This window comes from Monodelphis domestica, chromosome 2, assembly GCF_027887165.1.
Source record: "Monodelphis domestica isolate mMonDom1 chromosome 2, mMonDom1.pri, whole genome shotgun sequence".
Lineage (NCBI taxonomy): Eukaryota > Metazoa > Chordata > Mammalia > Didelphimorphia > Didelphidae > Monodelphis > Monodelphis domestica.
Window position 1 is genome coordinate 129,423,342 of NC_077228.1, and position 20,739 is coordinate 129,444,080.

Below are 20,739 nucleotides of genomic sequence, written 5' to 3' on the forward strand. Positions count from 1 at the left end.
ATCAAGTGATTTTTTTTTTCTATTCTTAGCTGTCCTGACTAGCATCCAACATTTGAGGATCAACTCTTCTTTCTCGAGATTGCTTCTCAAGTTCCCTTCTTGCTGAGGCCCTTTAAAACCTCACAGATGGTCTCCAGCTCACCCTACAGTCTCAACCAAAGGCCATCAGTGGGCCACATCCACAGGCGGACGACTGAGCACCTCAAAGTGACCTACTACGTGTCGGACAACTTTGGGGACGAGTTTACCGGCTCCAGCTTAAAGACGGTTGAACAGAACGTGGAAGACGACTACATAGCCAACCTCCGCAACAACTGCTGGAAAGAGAAACAGCAGAAAGAGAGCCTGTTCTACCGAGTGCACTACTTTGGAGACACGAGCCTGTACCACAAAGCCCAGAGGATGAGCACCCTAAGCTGTAACAGACTGTCAGAGATACAGGACTCTCTGCACAGATAGTGGCTGCCAGACGCCCCCTGCTGAGGCCCAAATGATGAAACACGTGGAGAATTTTCGGAGTGAAGAAGTGACGAAAAAAGAAGAGTGAAGAAATACTCCCTTCAGTGTTTTACTGCGTACTTCTAATAGCATAAGGAGATACTTTACACATATAGTTCATATTATAACTTAGACTAAGTCTGCAACATATGCATAATTCAAGAAATCCTCTCCTCCTTATACAGGCCTTTAAAATAGTTCTCATTAAACACAAAGTGTATGATGGTAACAGATATAGCTTTTCCCTCAATTCTCCTTTTAAATGTCCCTTTCACTGACATGCAATTCCCATTTCAGATATTTATTGAAATACGTGTAGCCTTTAAGAGGCCAGCTCAGATACTCTTCGTAACTTTCCTATTGGACTTGTTTATTGTTGCTTCTGTCAGATAACAGACATAATGAACTAAAAAAGAAGTGTGTTTTTTTAATCACTAGGATTTTTTTTAAATTTTATTAATGCTTCATGGTCTTTTCCTGACATGTTTTCCTTCTCCCACTGAATACTATCTTATAACACAACAAGAGTTAAATAAAACATCAACCAATCAAGACAGAAATTTGGAAGGAGCATTATGGAGCATTTATTAAGCATCAGTACCAGGCACTTTGCTAAGCACTTTACAAATATTATCTTATTTGATCCTTACCACAACCTTGGAAGGAAGGTGCTATAACTGAGGCAAACAGAGATGAAATGACTTACCCAGGGTCAGACAGCTTGGTAACTGAGGATGAATTTGAACTTAAAACTTTGACTCTAGCCACACCACTCTAGCCACTGCACCACTTAGGAACATTATTCACCCCTGCCTCTCTACTGAGAAGACTAAAGTACTTCATAAAATTTTCTCCAGTCATATAAATATCCAAAATTAGTCATCATATTTAATCTGAGTTCAGCTGTCTCTTTAGTGTTGTTTTCACTCATATTAGTTTATATTATTTTAATTCTGTTTCCTTTATTCTGCATTATTATGTAAAAAGTCTTTGTATATTTTTATGATTTATTTGTTACATTAAAGTTCCCAGGTATCTCCCTTCCTCCCCTCCTACACTTGAAAAAGTATCATTTGACAAAGATATATATATATTGTGAATCTTAAAACTGCTCAAACTCTACCTTAAAACATTGGTTGAAGCTATTTCCCATTTAAACAATGGAGGTACTTGATCAGGAATGTAATGTGAGAACTTTACATTACTCCACCCATACTTAAGCATACTTTAGGAGAAGATAAAGTTGTAAACTCCTTACTGAACAATGAAAAGTACTTAACCCATACTTAAAGTAAAGCTAAAGCCCTTAAAGCTAGGTCTATTTTTAGATCTAATACCAAAAGGTGCTAAGTACCTGTGAAGGTCAAATTAATCACTGAAAGGTCAGGCAACTTAGCAAAGGGCAAGCTTAACAAAAGAGGTGTGAAGTTTTAGTCTACCCAGAGAAGTTGAGAACTAAAGAAGATGTGAATTAAGAATGGTCAGTCCTGTGAAAATGTCTGTGATTGGTAGATGTGAAAACTTAGGGGAGGTGACATAGGAGAAAATTCTCTTTAAAAGGAGGTCAGAAAGGCCTCTGAAATTAATTCAGCTATGGAGCTGAATTGGAGGCTAGTCTCTCTCTTGGTGGCTGAACTTAGTTTAGCTTCCTGAGCTAAACTGGAAGGTGTCTCTGAACACTAGAATTTTATTTGGAAGGATCTTGTGGTGAGTTGATAAAAGACTGACTAGTCTCTCTCTTAAGGCTCAGGTATTCTCTCTCCTTTTTCTTAATTCTTTTATTTGTATTAATCAAAATCTCCATAAAACCCAGCTGACTTGGGTATATTTCATATTTGGGAATTTTCCCATGGCGACCATTTTACTTTTGATTTAACTCAAGACACTGTCTTAAAACCATATTTTCGCGGTCACAGTTTAAGGCAACCACTCTTTTACCTATAACTATAACTATATCTCTCTATATATATGCATATGTATATATATATATATATATATATATAAGTATATGCTTTATATGTTTCTGTTTATCAGTTTTTTCCTCTGGAGACAGACATCTACAAGTTACTCTTCAAACAATATTTCTGTTGCTATATAATGTTCTCTTGGCTCTGCTTATTTTGTTCTTTATGATTTCACATAGGTCATTTTGTGCTTTTTTTAATTAACCAGCTTATCATTTCTTTGCCTCCACAAAGAAAGCTACTATAAATATTTTAGAACATATAAGTTTCATGTAAACATGGAAAAATATTCTAAATTAATTAAATAAAAATTTTCAATTAAATAAATTACAAGAACATATAAGTTATTTTCTTTTTTTTCCTGATCACCTTAGGAAACAAACCCAAGAGTGGTATTACTGGGTCAAAGGGGACACACAGCTTAAAATTCTCCAAGTGTAATTCCACACTGCTCTCCAAAATGGCTGGATGAGTTCACAGTACCACCAACAGTATATTAGCATTCCCATTTTTCACCATCCTCTCTAATATTTGTCATTTTGGTCTTTTATCATTTTAACCATCTACTCTTTGTATTCATAATTTATTATAAAATTCTTTCATTATATTCATAAATTCAGGCATTTTCCTACATCTATATATTGCAGAACAATATGATTTGTACTCTGAAACTTTAAAGTGTCATTTCAGATACAATTATCAATACCACCACACAATTGCCCAATGTCTATAAATTCAAATATACTAACAGAAAACAAAGACATGTGAGTGTAGACTTACAGGTTCTTGTATTTCCGTTTCTTCCCATGCTCCCCAACCATCATCTTCCCAGTTTGTTGATTTACCTATTAACAAAAGAAGAAGCTTTTAAATGAAATGCACTAATTAAATAAGCATTTCTTAAAGGCTCAAAACATTAAGACACAAAGATAAAATCAGAATCTAAAAAAATTTTAATGATTTTTCTGAATGCATGGAACCAGATCTTTTAGAAAACTGGCCAGTTTTTTGATTTATATGGCAGAATTTATGTTAATAATCCTGTGTCGGGCTTTTACTGTATGTAATATTCTTCAGTTACATGACTAATTTTATGCTCACATCCATTTAACAATAAGCATAGAATAACAGGAAACTACTCTTCTTTGGCATTTAATTATATATAAGTGATATTCTGACAATATTATCACAAAGGTAACAATAAAAACCTAAATTAGCAAACCAACTTATTACTTGATAAAAGATATTAAGTAGCTTGACTTGAACATTTGAACATTTTTACAAGTGATGACCTGAAAGAAAGCTTTCTTCCACTGAGACTCAATAGGAATTATACTTAAGATTTAGAAACACACCAGATCTTACTATTTATTCTCAGAAAATATATATAATTTAAATTAAATGTTCAACACAAACAAATGCAACTGAAAAAGAAATCATGATGGTCAAATTGCCAAGTTTAGGGGCAGCACTATATTATCTTTCCTACTTCTAAAGTAGTCGTCTTTTAATCATTCAAATAACAGCAAATTAACTAAGATGTGAATAAAATGACAGATTGCTCATGAGCAAGTCAAGGCAATACAATAAAAATGGAAATACCAACTAAATTAATTTACTTATTCAGTGCTATACCCCTCAAACTCCTAAAAGAGTACTGTGTAGAACTACAAAAAACTCCCAAAATTTATGTGAAATTAAAAAAAGATAAAAATCTCAAAAGAAATCATTTTTAAAAGTGAGAAGGTAGAGGGCTGATCTGCCAATATCGAACTTCAATCTTTACTACAAAACAGTAATCCTCAAAAAAGGTACTGTTTTTAAAAAATGGAGAGTTTAATCATTGCATCAGGAATTGTGCAATATATATGATCAAATCAATTTAGCCTAATATTCAATAACCCAAAGTACCTAAGTACTTAGAGAAACACTACAAAACTGGAAAACTGAACAAGCAAGTCTGGCAGAAATTAGGTTTAGATTAATACCTCAGAATGTATACTAGGATAATCTGCAAATGGATATACAACTTGGATATCAAAGATCATTTCACAAACAAATTACAAGAACAAAGGAATAAATACCTTTTAGATGTATAGCTAAGGGAAGGGCTCATGATCAAACATAAGACAGAAAAGATCACAGAAGATTAAATGGACAGTTTTGATTTCATAATATGAGTTTTTGCACAAACAAAACCCAATTAGAAGGGGGAAAGTTAATTAAAAAATTTCTTTACAATTTTCTGTTAAAGATTATTTCCAAGATTTATAAATAATTTATTCAAATTTGTAAGAATAAGAGCATTCCCAAGTGGTAAGTGATCAAATGATGTGAATAGGCAATTTTTCAGGTAAGGAATTAATCAACAGGTATATGAATAAAAATCATTAAAAAACTAGGCAATTCAGTTTCTACTTCATGACCATCAGACTGGTATAGATGACAAAAAAAAAGGAAAATGACAAATGTTGGCTAGGTTTTGGAAAAACAGGCACATTAATGCATTTTTAGTGGAAGCATTGAATTGTTCCATGCCATTCTGGGAAGCAATTTAAAACTATGCCTCCGAAGTTTAAATTATACATATTCTTTAACCCAGTAATGCCCTTACAAGATCTATATGCAAGGGAGATCAAAGAAAGAAAAAAGAGCTATAAATACAATCAAGTAATCAATCAGTAAACATTTATTAAACATTTACTATGTTCCAGGCAGATAATGTGCTAAGCACTAAGGATACAAAAAGCAAAAAAGTCCTTGTTCTTAAGGAGCTTACAATTTAATGGAGGAAAGGTGAGGGGGAGAAACAATATGTAAACAAATATACAAAGCAAAATATACACAGGATAAATAGGAAATGATTAACAAAGAGAAAGTACTAAAATTGAAAAGGGTTTTGGAAGGTTTTTTTTTGTAGAAGGTGGGATTTTATGTGGACCTGAAGGGAGCCAGGGAGATCAGTAGTTGGAATTGAGGAAGAAGAGCATTCCAGGCAAGGAGGACAGCCAGAGAAAATGCCCAGGTCCAAGAGCTGAAGCTTCTTGTTTGCAGAACAGCCAAGAAACCAATGTCCCTGAATCAAAGAATATGTTTTAGGGACCTGAATGTTAAAAAGACAAGAAAGGTTGAAGGGGAGTCTCAAGTTATGAAGGGCTTTGAATGCCAAACAGAGGTGTTTATATTCGCTTCTGGACATAATGGTGGCTTTCTCTAAAAATTTATTATCTATCTATTTTATATCTATATATTTAAACTGGTACTCATTTAAAAATAGAATTTAATCATTGCAATAGATCAGGAGTTACATAATACATCAGATCAAATCAATCTAAAAACTTAGTTTTCCTAAGACTTCCTAACTACTAAAGTTTATTGAATATGAAGGTGACATGATTGGACCTACATTTAGAAAAATTACTTTAGTGATTGAACGGAGGATGAATTGGATTTAGTAGCTGAATTGAAGTACAGAGAGACTGAGGGCAAGTAGACCCATCAGCAGACAGTGTCAGAGGAGAGAAACAAGCATAATTAAGTGGTTTTGAAAAGTGAAACACCTTGACCAACAGCTAGGATATAGGAGTAGGGGGTGAAAAACAGTGAGGAATCTAGAATGACTCCCAGGTTGTGAGCCTGAGGAACTAGGAGGATGGTGTTTCAGTAGCAATAACAGGGAAGGTGAGGAGGGGAAGGATTTGAGGGAAAGATAATGAGTCGTTTTGATTATGTTGAGTTTAAGATGTCTACTGGACATTCAGTTTGAGATATCTGAAAGGCAGTTGGAGATTCAAGCCTGGAGGTCAGCAGACAGTATAGAGCGAATAGGTAGATTTGAGAATCTTAGCAAAGAGATGGTAACTGAATCCATGGAAGATCACCAAGTAAAGTAGTATAGAGAAAAGATGGGTCAGCACAGAATACTGTGTTTAGAGGACATAATCTGGGAAAAGACCCAGCAAAGGAGACAGAGAAGAGGTCAAATAGGTAAGAGGAAAACCAGAAGAGAATGTCTTGAAAACCTAGCATTTTGAGAATATCAAAAAGGAGAGAATGCTCAACAGTGTCAAAGACTGCAAAGAGGTCAAGGAGAAAAAGGATTAAGAAAAGACCATTGGGTTTAGCAACTGAGATCATTATTATCTTTGGAGAGTGCAGTTTGGGAGTGATAAGATCAGAAGCCAGAGTATAATGGGCTAAGATAAAAGAGAGAGGGCTTTTTTTTTTCCAGGATAGAGGAGACATGGGGATGTTTGTAGGCAGTAGGAAATGAGCCAGTAGAGAGGAAGAGATTGAAAATAAATGAAAGAGTGGGGATGATTGAGGGGGCAATCTTTTGGAGAAGATAGGATAGAATGGGATTGCTTAAACAGGTAGAAGGTTTGGCCTTAGTAAGGGTTAAGGCCACTTCATGGGAGACAGAAAAAAATGGTAGAAGGTACCTGAGTGATAAGAGATGAGGAAGAGGTGAGGGGAGGGCATTCATGGTGAATGGTTTCAATTTTTTCAGTAAAATGTGAGGCAGGGTTCTGAACTGAGAGAGTTAGAGAGAGGGAGCCATAGGAAATTTGAGGAAGGGGGAAGAGGTTTAGGAGAGCCGCTGTGGAGCATGGAATAGTGAGTTAATAAGGAATAATGCAGAATTGCCTAGTTGCTGTGAGGATTCTGTAACATAAATTTGTAGTGGACCCAGTCAAACCAATTATGTAATTTTCTCCACCTTTAATCAATAACATATGTGCAGGAATGAAGGCGACAAATGGAGGGAGTGATACAAGGCTCAGGATTGGCTAGGTATATAATTGGTGATGTGAAAAGGGGGCTAGGAATTCAAAAAAGGAAGAAAGTGTACAGTTGAAGTGGTACCCCAAGGAATGAAGATAGGGAGAAGAGAATGACTAGTGTAGGGAACACAGCCTAGGAAAGAAGTGAGGGGTCAAGGGATTGGAGGTCACGGTGCAGATGAAGAATAGGACTATATAAAGTAAGGCAGAAGGAAAGGTGAAAAGTTAACAAATTATGGTAAGATACGGGGATTTCAGAATTCTTGAATAGACGTGAATGATGACAGGATTGAAGGTATGATCATCTTTGTGTGTGGCTGAGGTAGGGTGGAAGATTAGCTCATGGGTAGGTAAGCAGGTTGAGGAAGTGAGTGGTTAGGATATTTGAAGGAGAATCAATATGTAAGCTAAAGCCCCCCTAGTATGAGAGCAGGAGTTGAGGGAGGAGAGAAAAAAAAATAAGCTAGGTATTAAACTTACTGAAATAGGAAGGTGAATGACCTGGGGTTCTGTGGACAAAAATTACTAGGACTATGGATGGGCAAAATAGATATGAATAGAATGGACCTCAAAAGAAGAGAGGTTACTGAGTGATGGAAAAACAGAGAAAACTTGAAAGTTGCAATGGTAAGCAAAGACCAGCTAGTTAAGTGAAGGTATAGCCAGTACTGGAAAGGGTGGTCAGAGAGGCAGTGTCACAGGGGTCAGGAGGTCAAGGGGAAGAGGGACAGGGGCCAGGTTTCAGTAAGAGCTAGTAAATTGAAGTGGAAGAATAAGTTTATTACAAACATATTATCCTATTCTACTAGACAATCTACAGATATTAATATAGAAAAAGAATACCAGAGCTGGCTAAGACCTTAGAAGTTATCTAAATTAATTTGTTCTTACACATGAGTAAAATGTCCTGTTCACAACTGTTTTTTATACCAGCACTCCTTTCCACCTTTCTCCAAGCATACTCTCAGGGAACATACAATATTTTAGGGAAATCAAGGATAGCTCTTCATTAAGAAAAGACAGGTGATCCCTATAGTAGAACTGTAAAATATAAGAATTTTGAGGACAGATGTTCCAATGATTGAATAGTATGGGTGAACTTTGTTGATGTAATTAATTTGGTCTAGGACTTAATGTATTTTGATAGTTTAAGAGAAATAGGAAACACTTTCTAGATGGAAAGGAGATCACTTTTTAGGGGGAAGAAATAGCATGAAAAAAGGCATAGAAGACAGAATAACAAAACAAATATATTGATCCTTGATTATCAAATAAGCTGTATTGAAAATCCAGAGCTCTAGCTCCACTGAATGCCTCAATTTGAACAGTGCACTGTTACCTTGAAAGATACCTTATGTTATATAGATATGAAATGACTGAGTTATCAAATTACTTTTATGTTCAAATATTTCATTTACCCTCCTATTACCTACTTCTCTACAGCCTTTCCTTATTCCCATGGAAAGCTGAGGCTGGAATTTGTATTATGCTTTCCCATAAGAAAAAAAAAATCATGGTTTTTAAAAATCATAAATATAAAATAATTGTTAGGTACAAATGAAATAATATTTCAGGAACACTATGGGCTAATAGCTTCTTAAGAGAAAGCTTGGGAATTTATCAGTTATAACATTGTTTCTATGAGAAAGCTAGAGTTCTAGATCATCAAAGTACAATTGAATTTCTGAGAGCACAACCAATCTGTAAGGTAAGAACTGCATGTATCAAAGTACTTATTTCTATTCAGTCCCAGTGACATAATTTCTACAATCCCCTGACTGTAGTTGAGAAACATCTGATACTGCCTTACAGTCAGCTCATTAACACATCAGCTGTTTGTGTTGGAATCCCACTTTGCTTTTTCCTAGGTTATTTCCTGTATCTAAAGACTACCTTAGGGCCAATAATAATCTTAAGAAATAAAAACCAATGGCCAGGCAGACGGAAAGCTCTTTTTCCATAGTGGTTTTTTTCCCCCCTATTATAAGCCTTAACCATTATTGCAGTGCATACAGAACCAGTTCAGGAATTGGGAGATCCTGGGTTCAAATCTGGCCTCAGAAACTTCCTAGATGTGTGATCCTGGACAAGTCATTTAATGTCAATTGCCTGGCCCTTGCCACTCTTCTGTCTTTAGTAGGCAGAAAGTTAAAAAAAAAAATTAGTAATACTTTAAAAATGGTCACAGGATGCAAGTTAAGTCACAGAATTGTGTTAGAGCCAAAAGGAGTCTTAGAAATTATCCAGGATAAAGATATAATTAATCAAATTTATAAGGAACTAAATCAATTGTACAAAAAAATCAGGCCATTCTCCAATTTATAAATGGGCAAAGGACATCAATAGGCAATTTTCTGATAAAGAAATCAAAACTATCAAGCACATGAAAAAGTGCTCTAAATCTCTCATAATTAGAGAAAAGCAAATCAAAACAACTCTGAGATACTACCTCATACCTATCAGGTTGGCTAAGATGGCAAAGGAAGGTAATAAATGTTGGAGGGAATGTGGCAAAATTGGGACAATAATGCATTGCTGGTGGAGTTGTGAATTGATCCAACCATTCTGGAAGGCAATTTGGAATTATGCCCAAAGAGCTTTAAAAGAATGCATACCCTTTGATCCAGCCATAGCACTGCTGGGTTTGTACCCCCCAAAGACATAAGGAAAAAGACCTGTACAAAAATGTTTATAGCCACGCTCTTTGTGGTGGCAAAAAAATTGGAAAATGAGGGGGTGTCCATCAATTGAGGAATGGTTGAACAAATGTACTATCTGTTGATGATGGAATATTATTGTGTTAAAAGGAATAATTAACTGGAGGAATTCCATGTGAACTGCAAAGACCGCCAAGAACTGATGCAGAGCAAAAGGAACAGAACCAGGAGAACACTGTACACAGAGAAATGCAATGATACAGGACAATCCAGAGGAACTTATGAGAAAGAACGCTATTCACATCCAGAGAAAGAACTGTGGGAGTAGAAACACAGAAGAAAAACATTTGCTTGATCATATGGTTCACTGGGGATATGATTGGGGATGTAGACTCTAAACAATCACTCTATTGCAAACATTAATAATATGGAAATAGGTCTTGATCAATGATACACATAAAACCCAGTGGGAATGCTCGTTGGCTAGGGGATGGGGCAGAGAGGAGGGGAGAGAAAGAACATGAATCATGTAACCATGGAAAAATAGTCTAAATTAATTAATTTAATTAAAAATTAACAAAAAGAAATTATCTAGGACAACCTCCAAAGTAAGTAGCCATATCAACATGTTTACCCAATACTTTAAAACTGTGTATTATTGACATATAATGAACTGCTTTTGAAGACTGAAAGAAGGTAAAGATCTAAATGGTCTATCCATTTCAGTTTTCAAATTCTAGAGTGAATTTTATATAAAGTCTATATTGTAAAGTCTATTCTAACAAAAAAAAAGTTACTAAAAGTTAATTTACTTCATACATAGCCCTTGAGAAAGATGAATATTAAGAGACCCTGGAATACAGAGACTATGACAGTCAAAAGTTTTAAACTAGACTGGGGTCTCCACTTAGTAATTAATTTCTCCAATGCAGGATATCCCTACAAACACTGAATATTTTTAATTTTCCCCACAACTAAGGATTCTGTTCCACTTCAAACTTCCAGAATGTGGGTCTTTTTCCTTTTTGTTGCCAAAAACCAAACTACGTTATCATACTTTTCTAATTGGTGACATCTAATACATAATTCATATCACAAAGTATTTACTAATTGCTTTCTATGGACCCAGAAGTTAAATAGGCAGTGTGAGGGGCAGGTAGGTGGCACAGTGGATAGAATGCCAGGCCTAGAGTGGGAAGGATTTGGGTTCAAATCAGGCCTCTAGCTATGTGACCCTGTGCATGGCAGAGGTTAGGGAATTAAAAATAAATAAAATTACGTGGTATAGAAGAAGTCCCAAAATGCTAGTCATTTATTCTACTAGTGAATCTTAAAATATTACATGGTTAATCTCTAAACAAGCCATCAGCACACAGGTTAAAAGGAGGATCAGAAGGAAAGAGAAGACTGTTGTCTTGTCACAATTGCTTTTCACTTCAGCACTCTTTCTACCCTTCTCCAAGTATATTCTCAGAACCAATCCTAACATTTCAGGGAAATCAAGAGTAACTCTTCATTAGGAAAAGACTAGTGAACCCTACAGTAGAACTGGCAATACTCAAAAAAATTTAGGGAAAGGGAGGTTCTAATGAACTAGAATAGTATGGCAAAGTTTTGTTGAAGAAACTGGACTTGGTCTAGGTTTTAAAGTATTTTGATACTTTATAGAAAGGAACACTTTCTAGGAGGAAGAGATAGCATGGAAAAAAAGGCATAGAGGACATAATAATAAGACACATGTGTACAGGGAACTATGGAGGGGTCAGTAGGAGTAGAACAGAAGGTACATGTGGGAGGGCAATGGCAGATAAGATAAACTGTAATCTGATTATTCTGGGTTTTAAAACACTTGATAAAGGAGCTGATAGGTAATAGGAATCAATCAAGATCCAGTACAGGGTAGGAAAAAAACAAAAATCTTTAGAATACCACACACTAGCAGTAGTGTTCAAAAAGACTACAACATGGAAAGCTAGGAACTAGTACAAAAATGTCTGTATTAAAGCAGAAAACAATTCAAATAAGCAAACATACATTTATTAAGAGCCTACTATGTACAGGACACTATGCTAGGGTTTGGGAATGCAAAAACAAAAACAGGTCTTGCCTCTGAGGAACTTAATTTGAAATGGGAGGGAAAAGCAATGAGGAAAGAGGGGAAGAGATGAAAGTTATGCCTCATCTATGGGGGGAGCGACCTTTGCAAAAGGTGAAAATCTGCAAAGTAGCAGTGTATTGCATTTCCATTGTGTACAATATAGTATTCAACTGCAAAATCCCATGATATAGTGAAAACTCCATGATATAGAATTAGATTTTTTTTTTAAACCCATGAGGGATGACTGTATATGTGTACACAAATAAGAACAGTATGAGGAAAACTTTAGAAGAGAGGACTTCATAAAGGAGATCTGTGTGATCTTGGGCAAGTCACTTCAACCTCTGTACCTCAATTTCTTCATTTGTAAAATGGAAGAGGGTGTTGGACTAAATCCACTAAGGACACTAAGCTTCATGTTGCCCTAGAAAACCAGATATTAACATTATCTACATTTTACAGTATTTTTATTTTATAAAATATTTATCCAATTTAATTTTAATCTGGTTCAGGTGCCATTAAGCAATATTTTGCAGGTCTCCTCTACAATGCCGAAGCATTTTTGACACCTCTAGACTATATGATCTCTAAGGTTCTATCCAACTCTAAATCTATGAATGTTACTTAAAAAACCTAAGCCTCCCCCAAAAAAACATTAAAGTGAATTATATTTGTTCTTAATAAGAAAATGGTCCAGGAGAAAGACTAGAGAAAATTTAATAAAGTTATTAAAAACAAAATCAGCATTCAAATCATTCTGAAATTGTGTCTCTACTCCAAATGTTTTTTTGTAAGAAGTCAATGACAAAACGGTCATTCTGAAAAACTCAAGTAACAGCATATATTTTCTACTGGTTAAATCTATAAATACAGCATTTCTTTATTCTTGCTGCGTTCATACCACAATTCATATGTCAGAGGTTACTTATCTAAAATCCCTTTTACAAATAGGCATTGTAGAAACACACTGCATCAGGATAGTACTCCAGCTATAAACAAAAAAAAAAGGTTATTTCCTTTAAAGATGCATGCCTTCATTTTGCTTTATTTAACTGTCTTACATCTCATTCCCAATGTAACTCAATGACAGAAAAGGTAATTGAGAGTACTAAAGTGTTATGTGATCTGAATGTCATGCTCTATTCATTCCTATTCTCAAGTTTCCCACTTTGTAAAATTACTTTTGTCTCAAGTGAACTCTGCTCACTTAAACTACTGAAAAATAAATTAAAATAAAAAACAATAAAGCAATAAAGATATCACTTGAGAATATAAAATCTGCCATAAAAAATATTTTGCAATCCTATCCACACTTATGGAAATCAATACTTCTACTAATTATGCTATCTTCTCATATATTGATTCTGTATATATTCAATTAATATTATTGAAAGTACAAAGTAGTGGAGAAGCATTAGACTAAAAAAACTAGGATTTCCCCATCAATTGAGGGAAGACTGAATAAATTATAAGAACATAATCAGCAATAAGAAGTAATGAATGTAATTCAGAGAAACTTGGGAAGACTTTTATTAGCTGATGCAAAGCAACATTAGCAAAATCTAGAAAGCAATTTACACAACTAACATAATGTAAATGAGAAAAATACTAAAATCAAGTGGAATACTGCTCTCAAGAAGAGATAAGGACATGTTCTTTTCCCATTTCATTGGAGGATTGAAGGGACTATGTGGTTGCTGTGAGATTTAAAATGGTTGAAGTCTTAAAGTGTAGTGGTTAAAGTAGTGGAAGATATAAATTGTGATAGATATAAGAGAGGGTGAGTAAGTTTGACCGCAGAAATATGTTTCACTATAGTGTCTTGGGTTTAAAATCAAATATAAGGTGGTCACCAGGGAAATATTCCCAATTATTCAAATACCCAAGTCAATTGGGTTTTATAGAGATTTTAATTAACAATACAATGAGTAATCAAAGAAGGAGGGAGAGAGAGAGTAAGAAAAGAATCAGTTTTTTAACACTCACCACAAGGTCTGACTAAACAAGGATTCCTAATGACACCAGGCCAGCAGCATCTCAGCTGCTTTCACCAGCTCACTCCTCCATCTGAATGTTTCAGAATGACTTCAGATAGCTTTTATGGCTTCATCTGATAACTGTTCATGTCCTTGGAATATTTATCAGTTGGGGAAATTACTTATATTACTATATATTACTTATATAAGTAGGGAGGAGAAGGACCCTCCCCTGCCATGGAGTTTCACATTCCAGTAGAGTTCTTACTATCAGTAGGAAATTTTTTCCAGTATGAAATTTCCCAATGGTGAAATTTCCAACATTCATAAGTCTAAGAAATTTTAAGGTTTACATTGCTGAAGAGCATACACACTGTTAATACAGTTATGAGCTTGATTTTACCTGTTTATGGGCCATTAAAACCCACCACCACTCCCTTGCTATCCTCTGACGGTGACACTCTCATAAAAGATAAAAAAAGGCATTGGCAACAGGTGGAAAGAACACTTCAGTCAGCTTCTCAACCAACCCGCTTTAGTCGACCAAAGTGCCCTTGACCAGATCCCCCAAAACCGCACCACTGAACAACTTGACGTCCCTCCTTCAATAGGGGAAGTCCAAAAAGTCATTAAACAAATGAGTGCAGGCAAGGCACCCGGTAGAGACGGGATCCCAACGGAGGTGTACAAGGCCTTAAATGGAAAGGCGTTCCAGGCATTCCACATAGTGCTGACCAGCATATGGGAAGAGGAAGACATGCCCTCAGAACTCAGAGATGCTTCCATAGTAGTCCTATACAAGAACAAAGGCGCACGAGCAGCCTGTGACAACTACAGAGGCATCTCACTACTCTCCACTGCTGGAAAGATCCTCGCCCGTGTTATACTCAACAGACTCCTGTCATCTGTTTCAGAGCAGAACCTGCCTGAATCACAATGCGGCTTCTGACCAGATCACAGCACCATCGACATGGTCTTCACGGTAAGGCAAATGCAGGAAAAATGCCTTGAGCAGAACTGAGTCTCTACATTGTCTTCATAGACCTGACAAAGGCATTCGACACAGTGAACAGGGATACATTGTGGGTGATCCTTAGCAAGCTTGTTTGCCCAGCAAAATTCATCAAACCGATCCAGCTCTTTCATGTCAACATGACAGGGGAAGTCCTATCTGGTGGAGAGACTTCCGGTCGCTTCAACATCTCCAATGGCGTGAAACAAGGCTGTGTTCTCGCTCCAGTACTATTCAACCTATTTTTCACCCAAATATTACGACATGCTGTGATGGATCTAGACCTGGGAGTCTACATCAAATACCGACTGGATGGCTCACTATTCGACCTTCGCCGCCTGACTGCAAAAACAAAGACAACAGAGAGACTCATCCTGGAAGCTCTCTTTGCAGATGTTTGTGCTCTCATGGCCCACAAAGAAAATCATTTTCAAACCATTGTGGACAGGTTCTCCACCACAACAAAACTGTTTGGCCTGACTATCAGCCTCAGCAAAACAGAGGTGCTGTTCCAACCTGTACCAGGGAGGCCAACGAACCAGCCGTGCATTACAATCGACAGTACACAGCTTTCTAACGTCAACACTTTCAAGTACCTGGGCAGCACCATCGCCAACAATGGGTCCCTAGACCACGAGATTAATGCCAGGATCCAAAAGGCCAGCCAGGCACTCAGGTGGCTGTGCTCCAAAGTCCTCCAATACAGGTGTAAGCACTGCGACGAAGCTCAAAGTGTATAACGCAGTGGTCCTCAGCTCGCTCCTGTACGGTTGTGAGACATGGACACTGTACCGGAAGCACATGAAACAGTCGGAGCAATTCCACCAAAGCTCTCTCCGGTCAATCATGAGGATCCGATGGCAGGACCGAATCACCAATCAGGAAGTCCTCGACAGAGCCAACTCCACCAGCATAGAAGTCATGGTCCTCAAAACCCAGCTACGATGGTCCGGACACGTCATCTGCATGGACCCACAGAGAATACCAAGACAGGTATTCTACGGTGAACTGTCAGCTGGACTCAGGAAACAAGGCCGACCAAAGAGAAGATACAAGGATCAGCTAAAGTCAAACTTGAAGTGGGCTGGCATTACACCAAAGCAACTAGAACTTGCTGCCTCTGTCAGAAGCAGCTGGCGAACCCACATTAACCATGCCGCCGCCACCTTTGAAGATGAGCAACGTCGACGTCTTGCTGCTATGCGTGAACGCTGACACCAGGCCACAACCGCACCTCCCGTAGCAACTGGCGTCCCATGCCCCATGTGCCACAAACTTTGCGACTCATTCTTTGGACTTCAAAGCCACATGAGGGTACATCAACAGATGATAATGAACAAAGACAATTGTCGTTCTTGGTCACCGTGAGACTACCACTATAATTGGGTTGGGGTTGGAATGATATCTGGTTTGTATGAGTATATGTTATTAAAAAAAGACAATCTAGTTTTGTATTTTAGCTTTGTCACTTATTCACTGTGTGATATGGGCAAGTAACCTAACTTGTCAGCCTCAGGTTCTTCACCTATGAAACTAGGCTAATATTTGAACTTCTTATGATTATTTAAGAAAAGCACTTTGCAAACTGTAGGAAACTAGATAAATGTAAACATCTAATTATATCCTAAGAACTATACCAAATACTGAGTGCAGAAACAAATAAACAAACCAAAAAAACAACTACATAAGGCTTAAATTTGTGAACCAATTTTTTATTTGCTAGGACTATATTTTCTTGCCTTCCTTTTTTACACTACTTAAACATTTCTATATGCTCAAATATAAGGGAAGTCCACAAGTAACAACAAATAAGTGTTCATCTTCTAAATCTTCACAATTCCTTCATAATAAATGCTGACGTCCCTTTAAAATCTAATATTCTTTGACTCAGACTGAAATCCTTTGAAAGACAATCTCAGGAGATTTTGCAAGGTTCTGTAGCTTGAAACAATCAATAAAATGTCATCCTCAAACAGGAGGAGATAAAAAACCTTACCATCTACAGGGAATCACTTTTCCATTAGGATTCTACACTGCACAGCCTTCATACCACCACTGGAAACCATGTATCTGCTTCAATTCTCACCTCCTATGTTATATTCAGAAGGCCAAAATTCTCTCTAGTGCATGTTACAAAGAATCATATATAATTTTAATATATACATTAAAGACACTTTTTGGAAAAGAGCTTCTGAAGTGCATTTTGCTTTACCAAATCAAATGCTTTTTTATAGTAAGCAAAAAATAAGAAGTGGGATTTTTTTTTAAAACTTTGTGTACCTTTCAAACTGGATGATTATAAAGGTACAGCCGGCTACATGTACTATTAACAAAAATGTATCCCTGTTCATTCATCAAAAATCCTCTACACACACATTAAATTATTCTCAAAGATTTTATAAGGCTGGAGAAGTTGGCATACAGGTTAGTGATTATTTTAAAAATCAACTGTCAACAATATTAAAGTATGTGATTTCTCCAAGCAATTGGTATCCTTTCTTATTCTATCTCTGAAATCAAAATTCCTCAATGCCTTTAAAATCATGTCACCTCTAGTTTGTACTGCTACTGTGTATACTCTGTTCTGGTCTAGCTGTTCTTAGCATCTTTTTTTCTTTATGACAATTTCTGCTTACTCATGCAGCACATTAGGGATTATGTTGGCATTTAAATGTAGTAGACCCACAGTCACTGATAACAAAAAAAAAAAAGCCTGTGATATAGTAAACTTGATAAACTTTTCATTTTCTATTACTTTGTTGTCTTCCTTCCAGTTTCATGTTTAAATGCTCTTGGGAAAACTTGGTTTAACTGAGTCCCTTCCCAGACTTTCTGTAAAATTGTTTTTCCTTCTTACATCATTTCCTATCCACCTGACTAGTAGATTTCATGATCTCCATAAACTCATAATTTTGCAAGATGAAATGAACTCTGTAACTCATACCTCCTGAGATCATTTCTCACTCCACATGAAGGATTTCATTATGTTCCTGGCCTAGGTAATCTTCTTCCCCTCAAACCCCTGACCCCAACTTTTCAGCTTCTTTTTATGTATTGTTTCTCCTCCATTGGATTTTAATCTCTTTGAAGGCAAAGACTATCTCATGCCTTCCTTTGGATCTCCATGCTGGAATGTCTGGCACATAGTAGGCATTAAATAAATGTTTATTGCTTCTCTTTATGAGGTAATACAACTCACCATCTACCATCCTTGCCCTTTACTTCCCAAGTCCATATTCTGTTGCCTTTGGCTGAGGTGGTTTCTAGGTGTGACATCTGTTCTAACCATTTCCCAATTTGGGGCATTTTACTTATTTAAGTAAGGCATGTTTAAGCAACACACTATATCCTCTCATTTTGATTAGCTTTTCAAATTTTGTATTGATTTTGTCCTTTTCTCTAATAGATCAATGATCTAACTATAATATATACTTCATTAGGAAATTACTCCCACATTAATAAGATGGTATTTCCTATAAAGATATCAATTTTGTTTTTTGTGATATGATTTAGTGTTTGCCTTGTCCAGTGATTCTTTAAAAATTACTGATATATAGGTGTGAAATTTCTTTATAATCTACAAACATTCAACCTCTTTCATGTCTTACTCCTAAAACGTATTTACAAAATATTTTTCCCTCTCTCCCCTCCTCCCATGCCAACATTTCTACATTTAAGTCAACATGTATTAAAACATGCATCAAGAAGTTGTGATTTTGCAGACATGGAAACTCTTTACATTGATATGTATGGAGCCTATAATTAGTCAATAATGGATAATAAGAATTAGAAAAATGCCCACACCCTTTATATTTGAAGTATGACTCCCACTATGAACAAAATGGGCAATAGCATATGTTTTCAAACATGGCCAATCTATTGATTTATTTTGACTCACTATTTACTTATTTACAAAAGGAGATGTTTATTGTGAGCGGTGAGGTAACTGCTGAGAAGTTACAGTGATTTTTTAAAAGAGCAACTTAAAAAAAAAAAAGAAGCTGCTGTATATAATACCATAATTTTTCTGTATGGATAAAAAAAAAACAGCCAATTCAACATAAGAAATATATCAGTTATTATCTATCTAAGATTTATGACTTTAGTTGGTATACAACATGCTTTCAAAGCTAATCCAACGTAAATGAAAAGAATGATACACATAAGCTAAAACTATTTGTAAGTCTTAAAAAATGTCTTAAAGTTGGACTTGTGTTTATGCACCAGATATGTTTCCAAAACAAATACATAAGTTTTATACCAAATTCTATTTTCCTAATGATTTCCAATAAAATTTTAGAGATGCTTCCATGAAAGAAAGTATAAGGCTAAAAAGAATGAGAAAGAGAAGGAAAATAAATTTAAAGAAAATCTCTGAAGGCACAGAGAAATTTGCCTATGATCCATTTGCTATTAAGTGCCATGAGAGAAATGAATTTCAATCTTTCTGACTAACTAACCACATTACACCAAGCTGCTTCTATTTAAAAGATACACTGATTTAGTGTGAAAAGACTCATCAGTTTTGTAGAATTTCTATATCTTCTTATATTTTGAAACAAATATTGGCACAGAAGTTATGATTGTGTTTGTGGTAGTCTTATTACATGCTACTAGCTCATTATAAGCACTATAATATCAGGTGTTGCATGAAATATTATTTATTTATATAATTCCAGGTCATTTAATAGTTATGTCCACTTATTAGTCACTAGCCAAGCACTAACATCTAGGTTAATGTTTGTTGAAGGCTAAAAACTATAAAATTTTTAGTAATCCTCTTACTCCTATTCAATGAAAAAGCACAGGGGGCTGTACTAAACTGAAAGAGTCAATTTTTTTGTTTTGTTTTGTTTTCTATTTTATCAAAGCCAAAAAGTTCACCACTAACAGCAAGCCTCCTAGTGGGCTTTTCTTTACTTACCTAAACTGGTCCTTATACAATGGTGTTTGGCAAGCACTATAATTGGAACCTTTTCTGTCACACAAAACCTGATAGAGCTTACATTTTACTGGCATGTAACCTTTGAAAATCTAGGGCCAACTTTATATCAGAATGAATAAGAGATTAGAAAAGGGCTTTCTTGAACAATAAAAATAATAATAACCCCTAACATCTTTATGGAACTCTGTAGTCAATTATTAAGTCCATTCACTTACATTATTTCACAACAATAAGAAATCAAATGTCCCTTAATTTCCTAATATTGCATTCTGAAGTTAAGTAAGCTTTTTCCATAAGGAAAAAAAAAATACTCCATACTATGACAATGCAGTTTTCTTTCCAGTTATTTCTTTTAGGAAAAAAGAATTTCCCATTGACTGTCAAGACTACAAGCATTTATTAAAGTACTATTTAAAAGAACAGGCAGCATGTTAAGGGAGGAGGTTATGAAGAAAAAAGTCTGTCTATAAGTAGTTTATAATCTAATATGAGATTATAAGTGTTTCATACTTTTTTATTTCATTTGGCTTATTACTGTAGAAAGATGAGAAAAAGTTAAATATTAAGAAAAATGAGGAATTGTTGAAATAACTATGAATTAATATAAGCATTTTGAAAAGTAATTTGTAATTATGAAAAAAAGTGATTCCAATGTCTATCCTTTGATCTAGTGATTCTACTACTAGGCTTATCCTAAGAAGGCCACTGATAAGAATAAAGTCTCCATATATACTAAAATATTTGTAGCAGCGATGTTTTTGTACAGCAGAGATTTAGAAAAGAAGTAGATGCCCATCAATTGGGA

General features: G+C 35.7%; 1 protein-coding gene across 2 annotated transcripts in view; it reads right to left on the reverse strand.

The window, feature by feature from the left end:
- Positions 1-20,739, reverse strand: part of RAB3GAP2 (RAB3 GTPase activating non-catalytic protein subunit 2) — a 163,667-nt gene that overhangs the window by 135,067 nt on the left and 7,861 nt on the right. For both annotated transcript variants that reach the window (XM_001375614.5, XM_016430178.2), the window contains exon 2: positions 3,243-3,307. In XM_001375614.5, the coding sequence (XP_001375651.1) occupies positions 3,243-3,307 (65 nt within the window). The remainder of the gene's footprint in view (positions 1-3,242; positions 3,308-20,739) is intronic.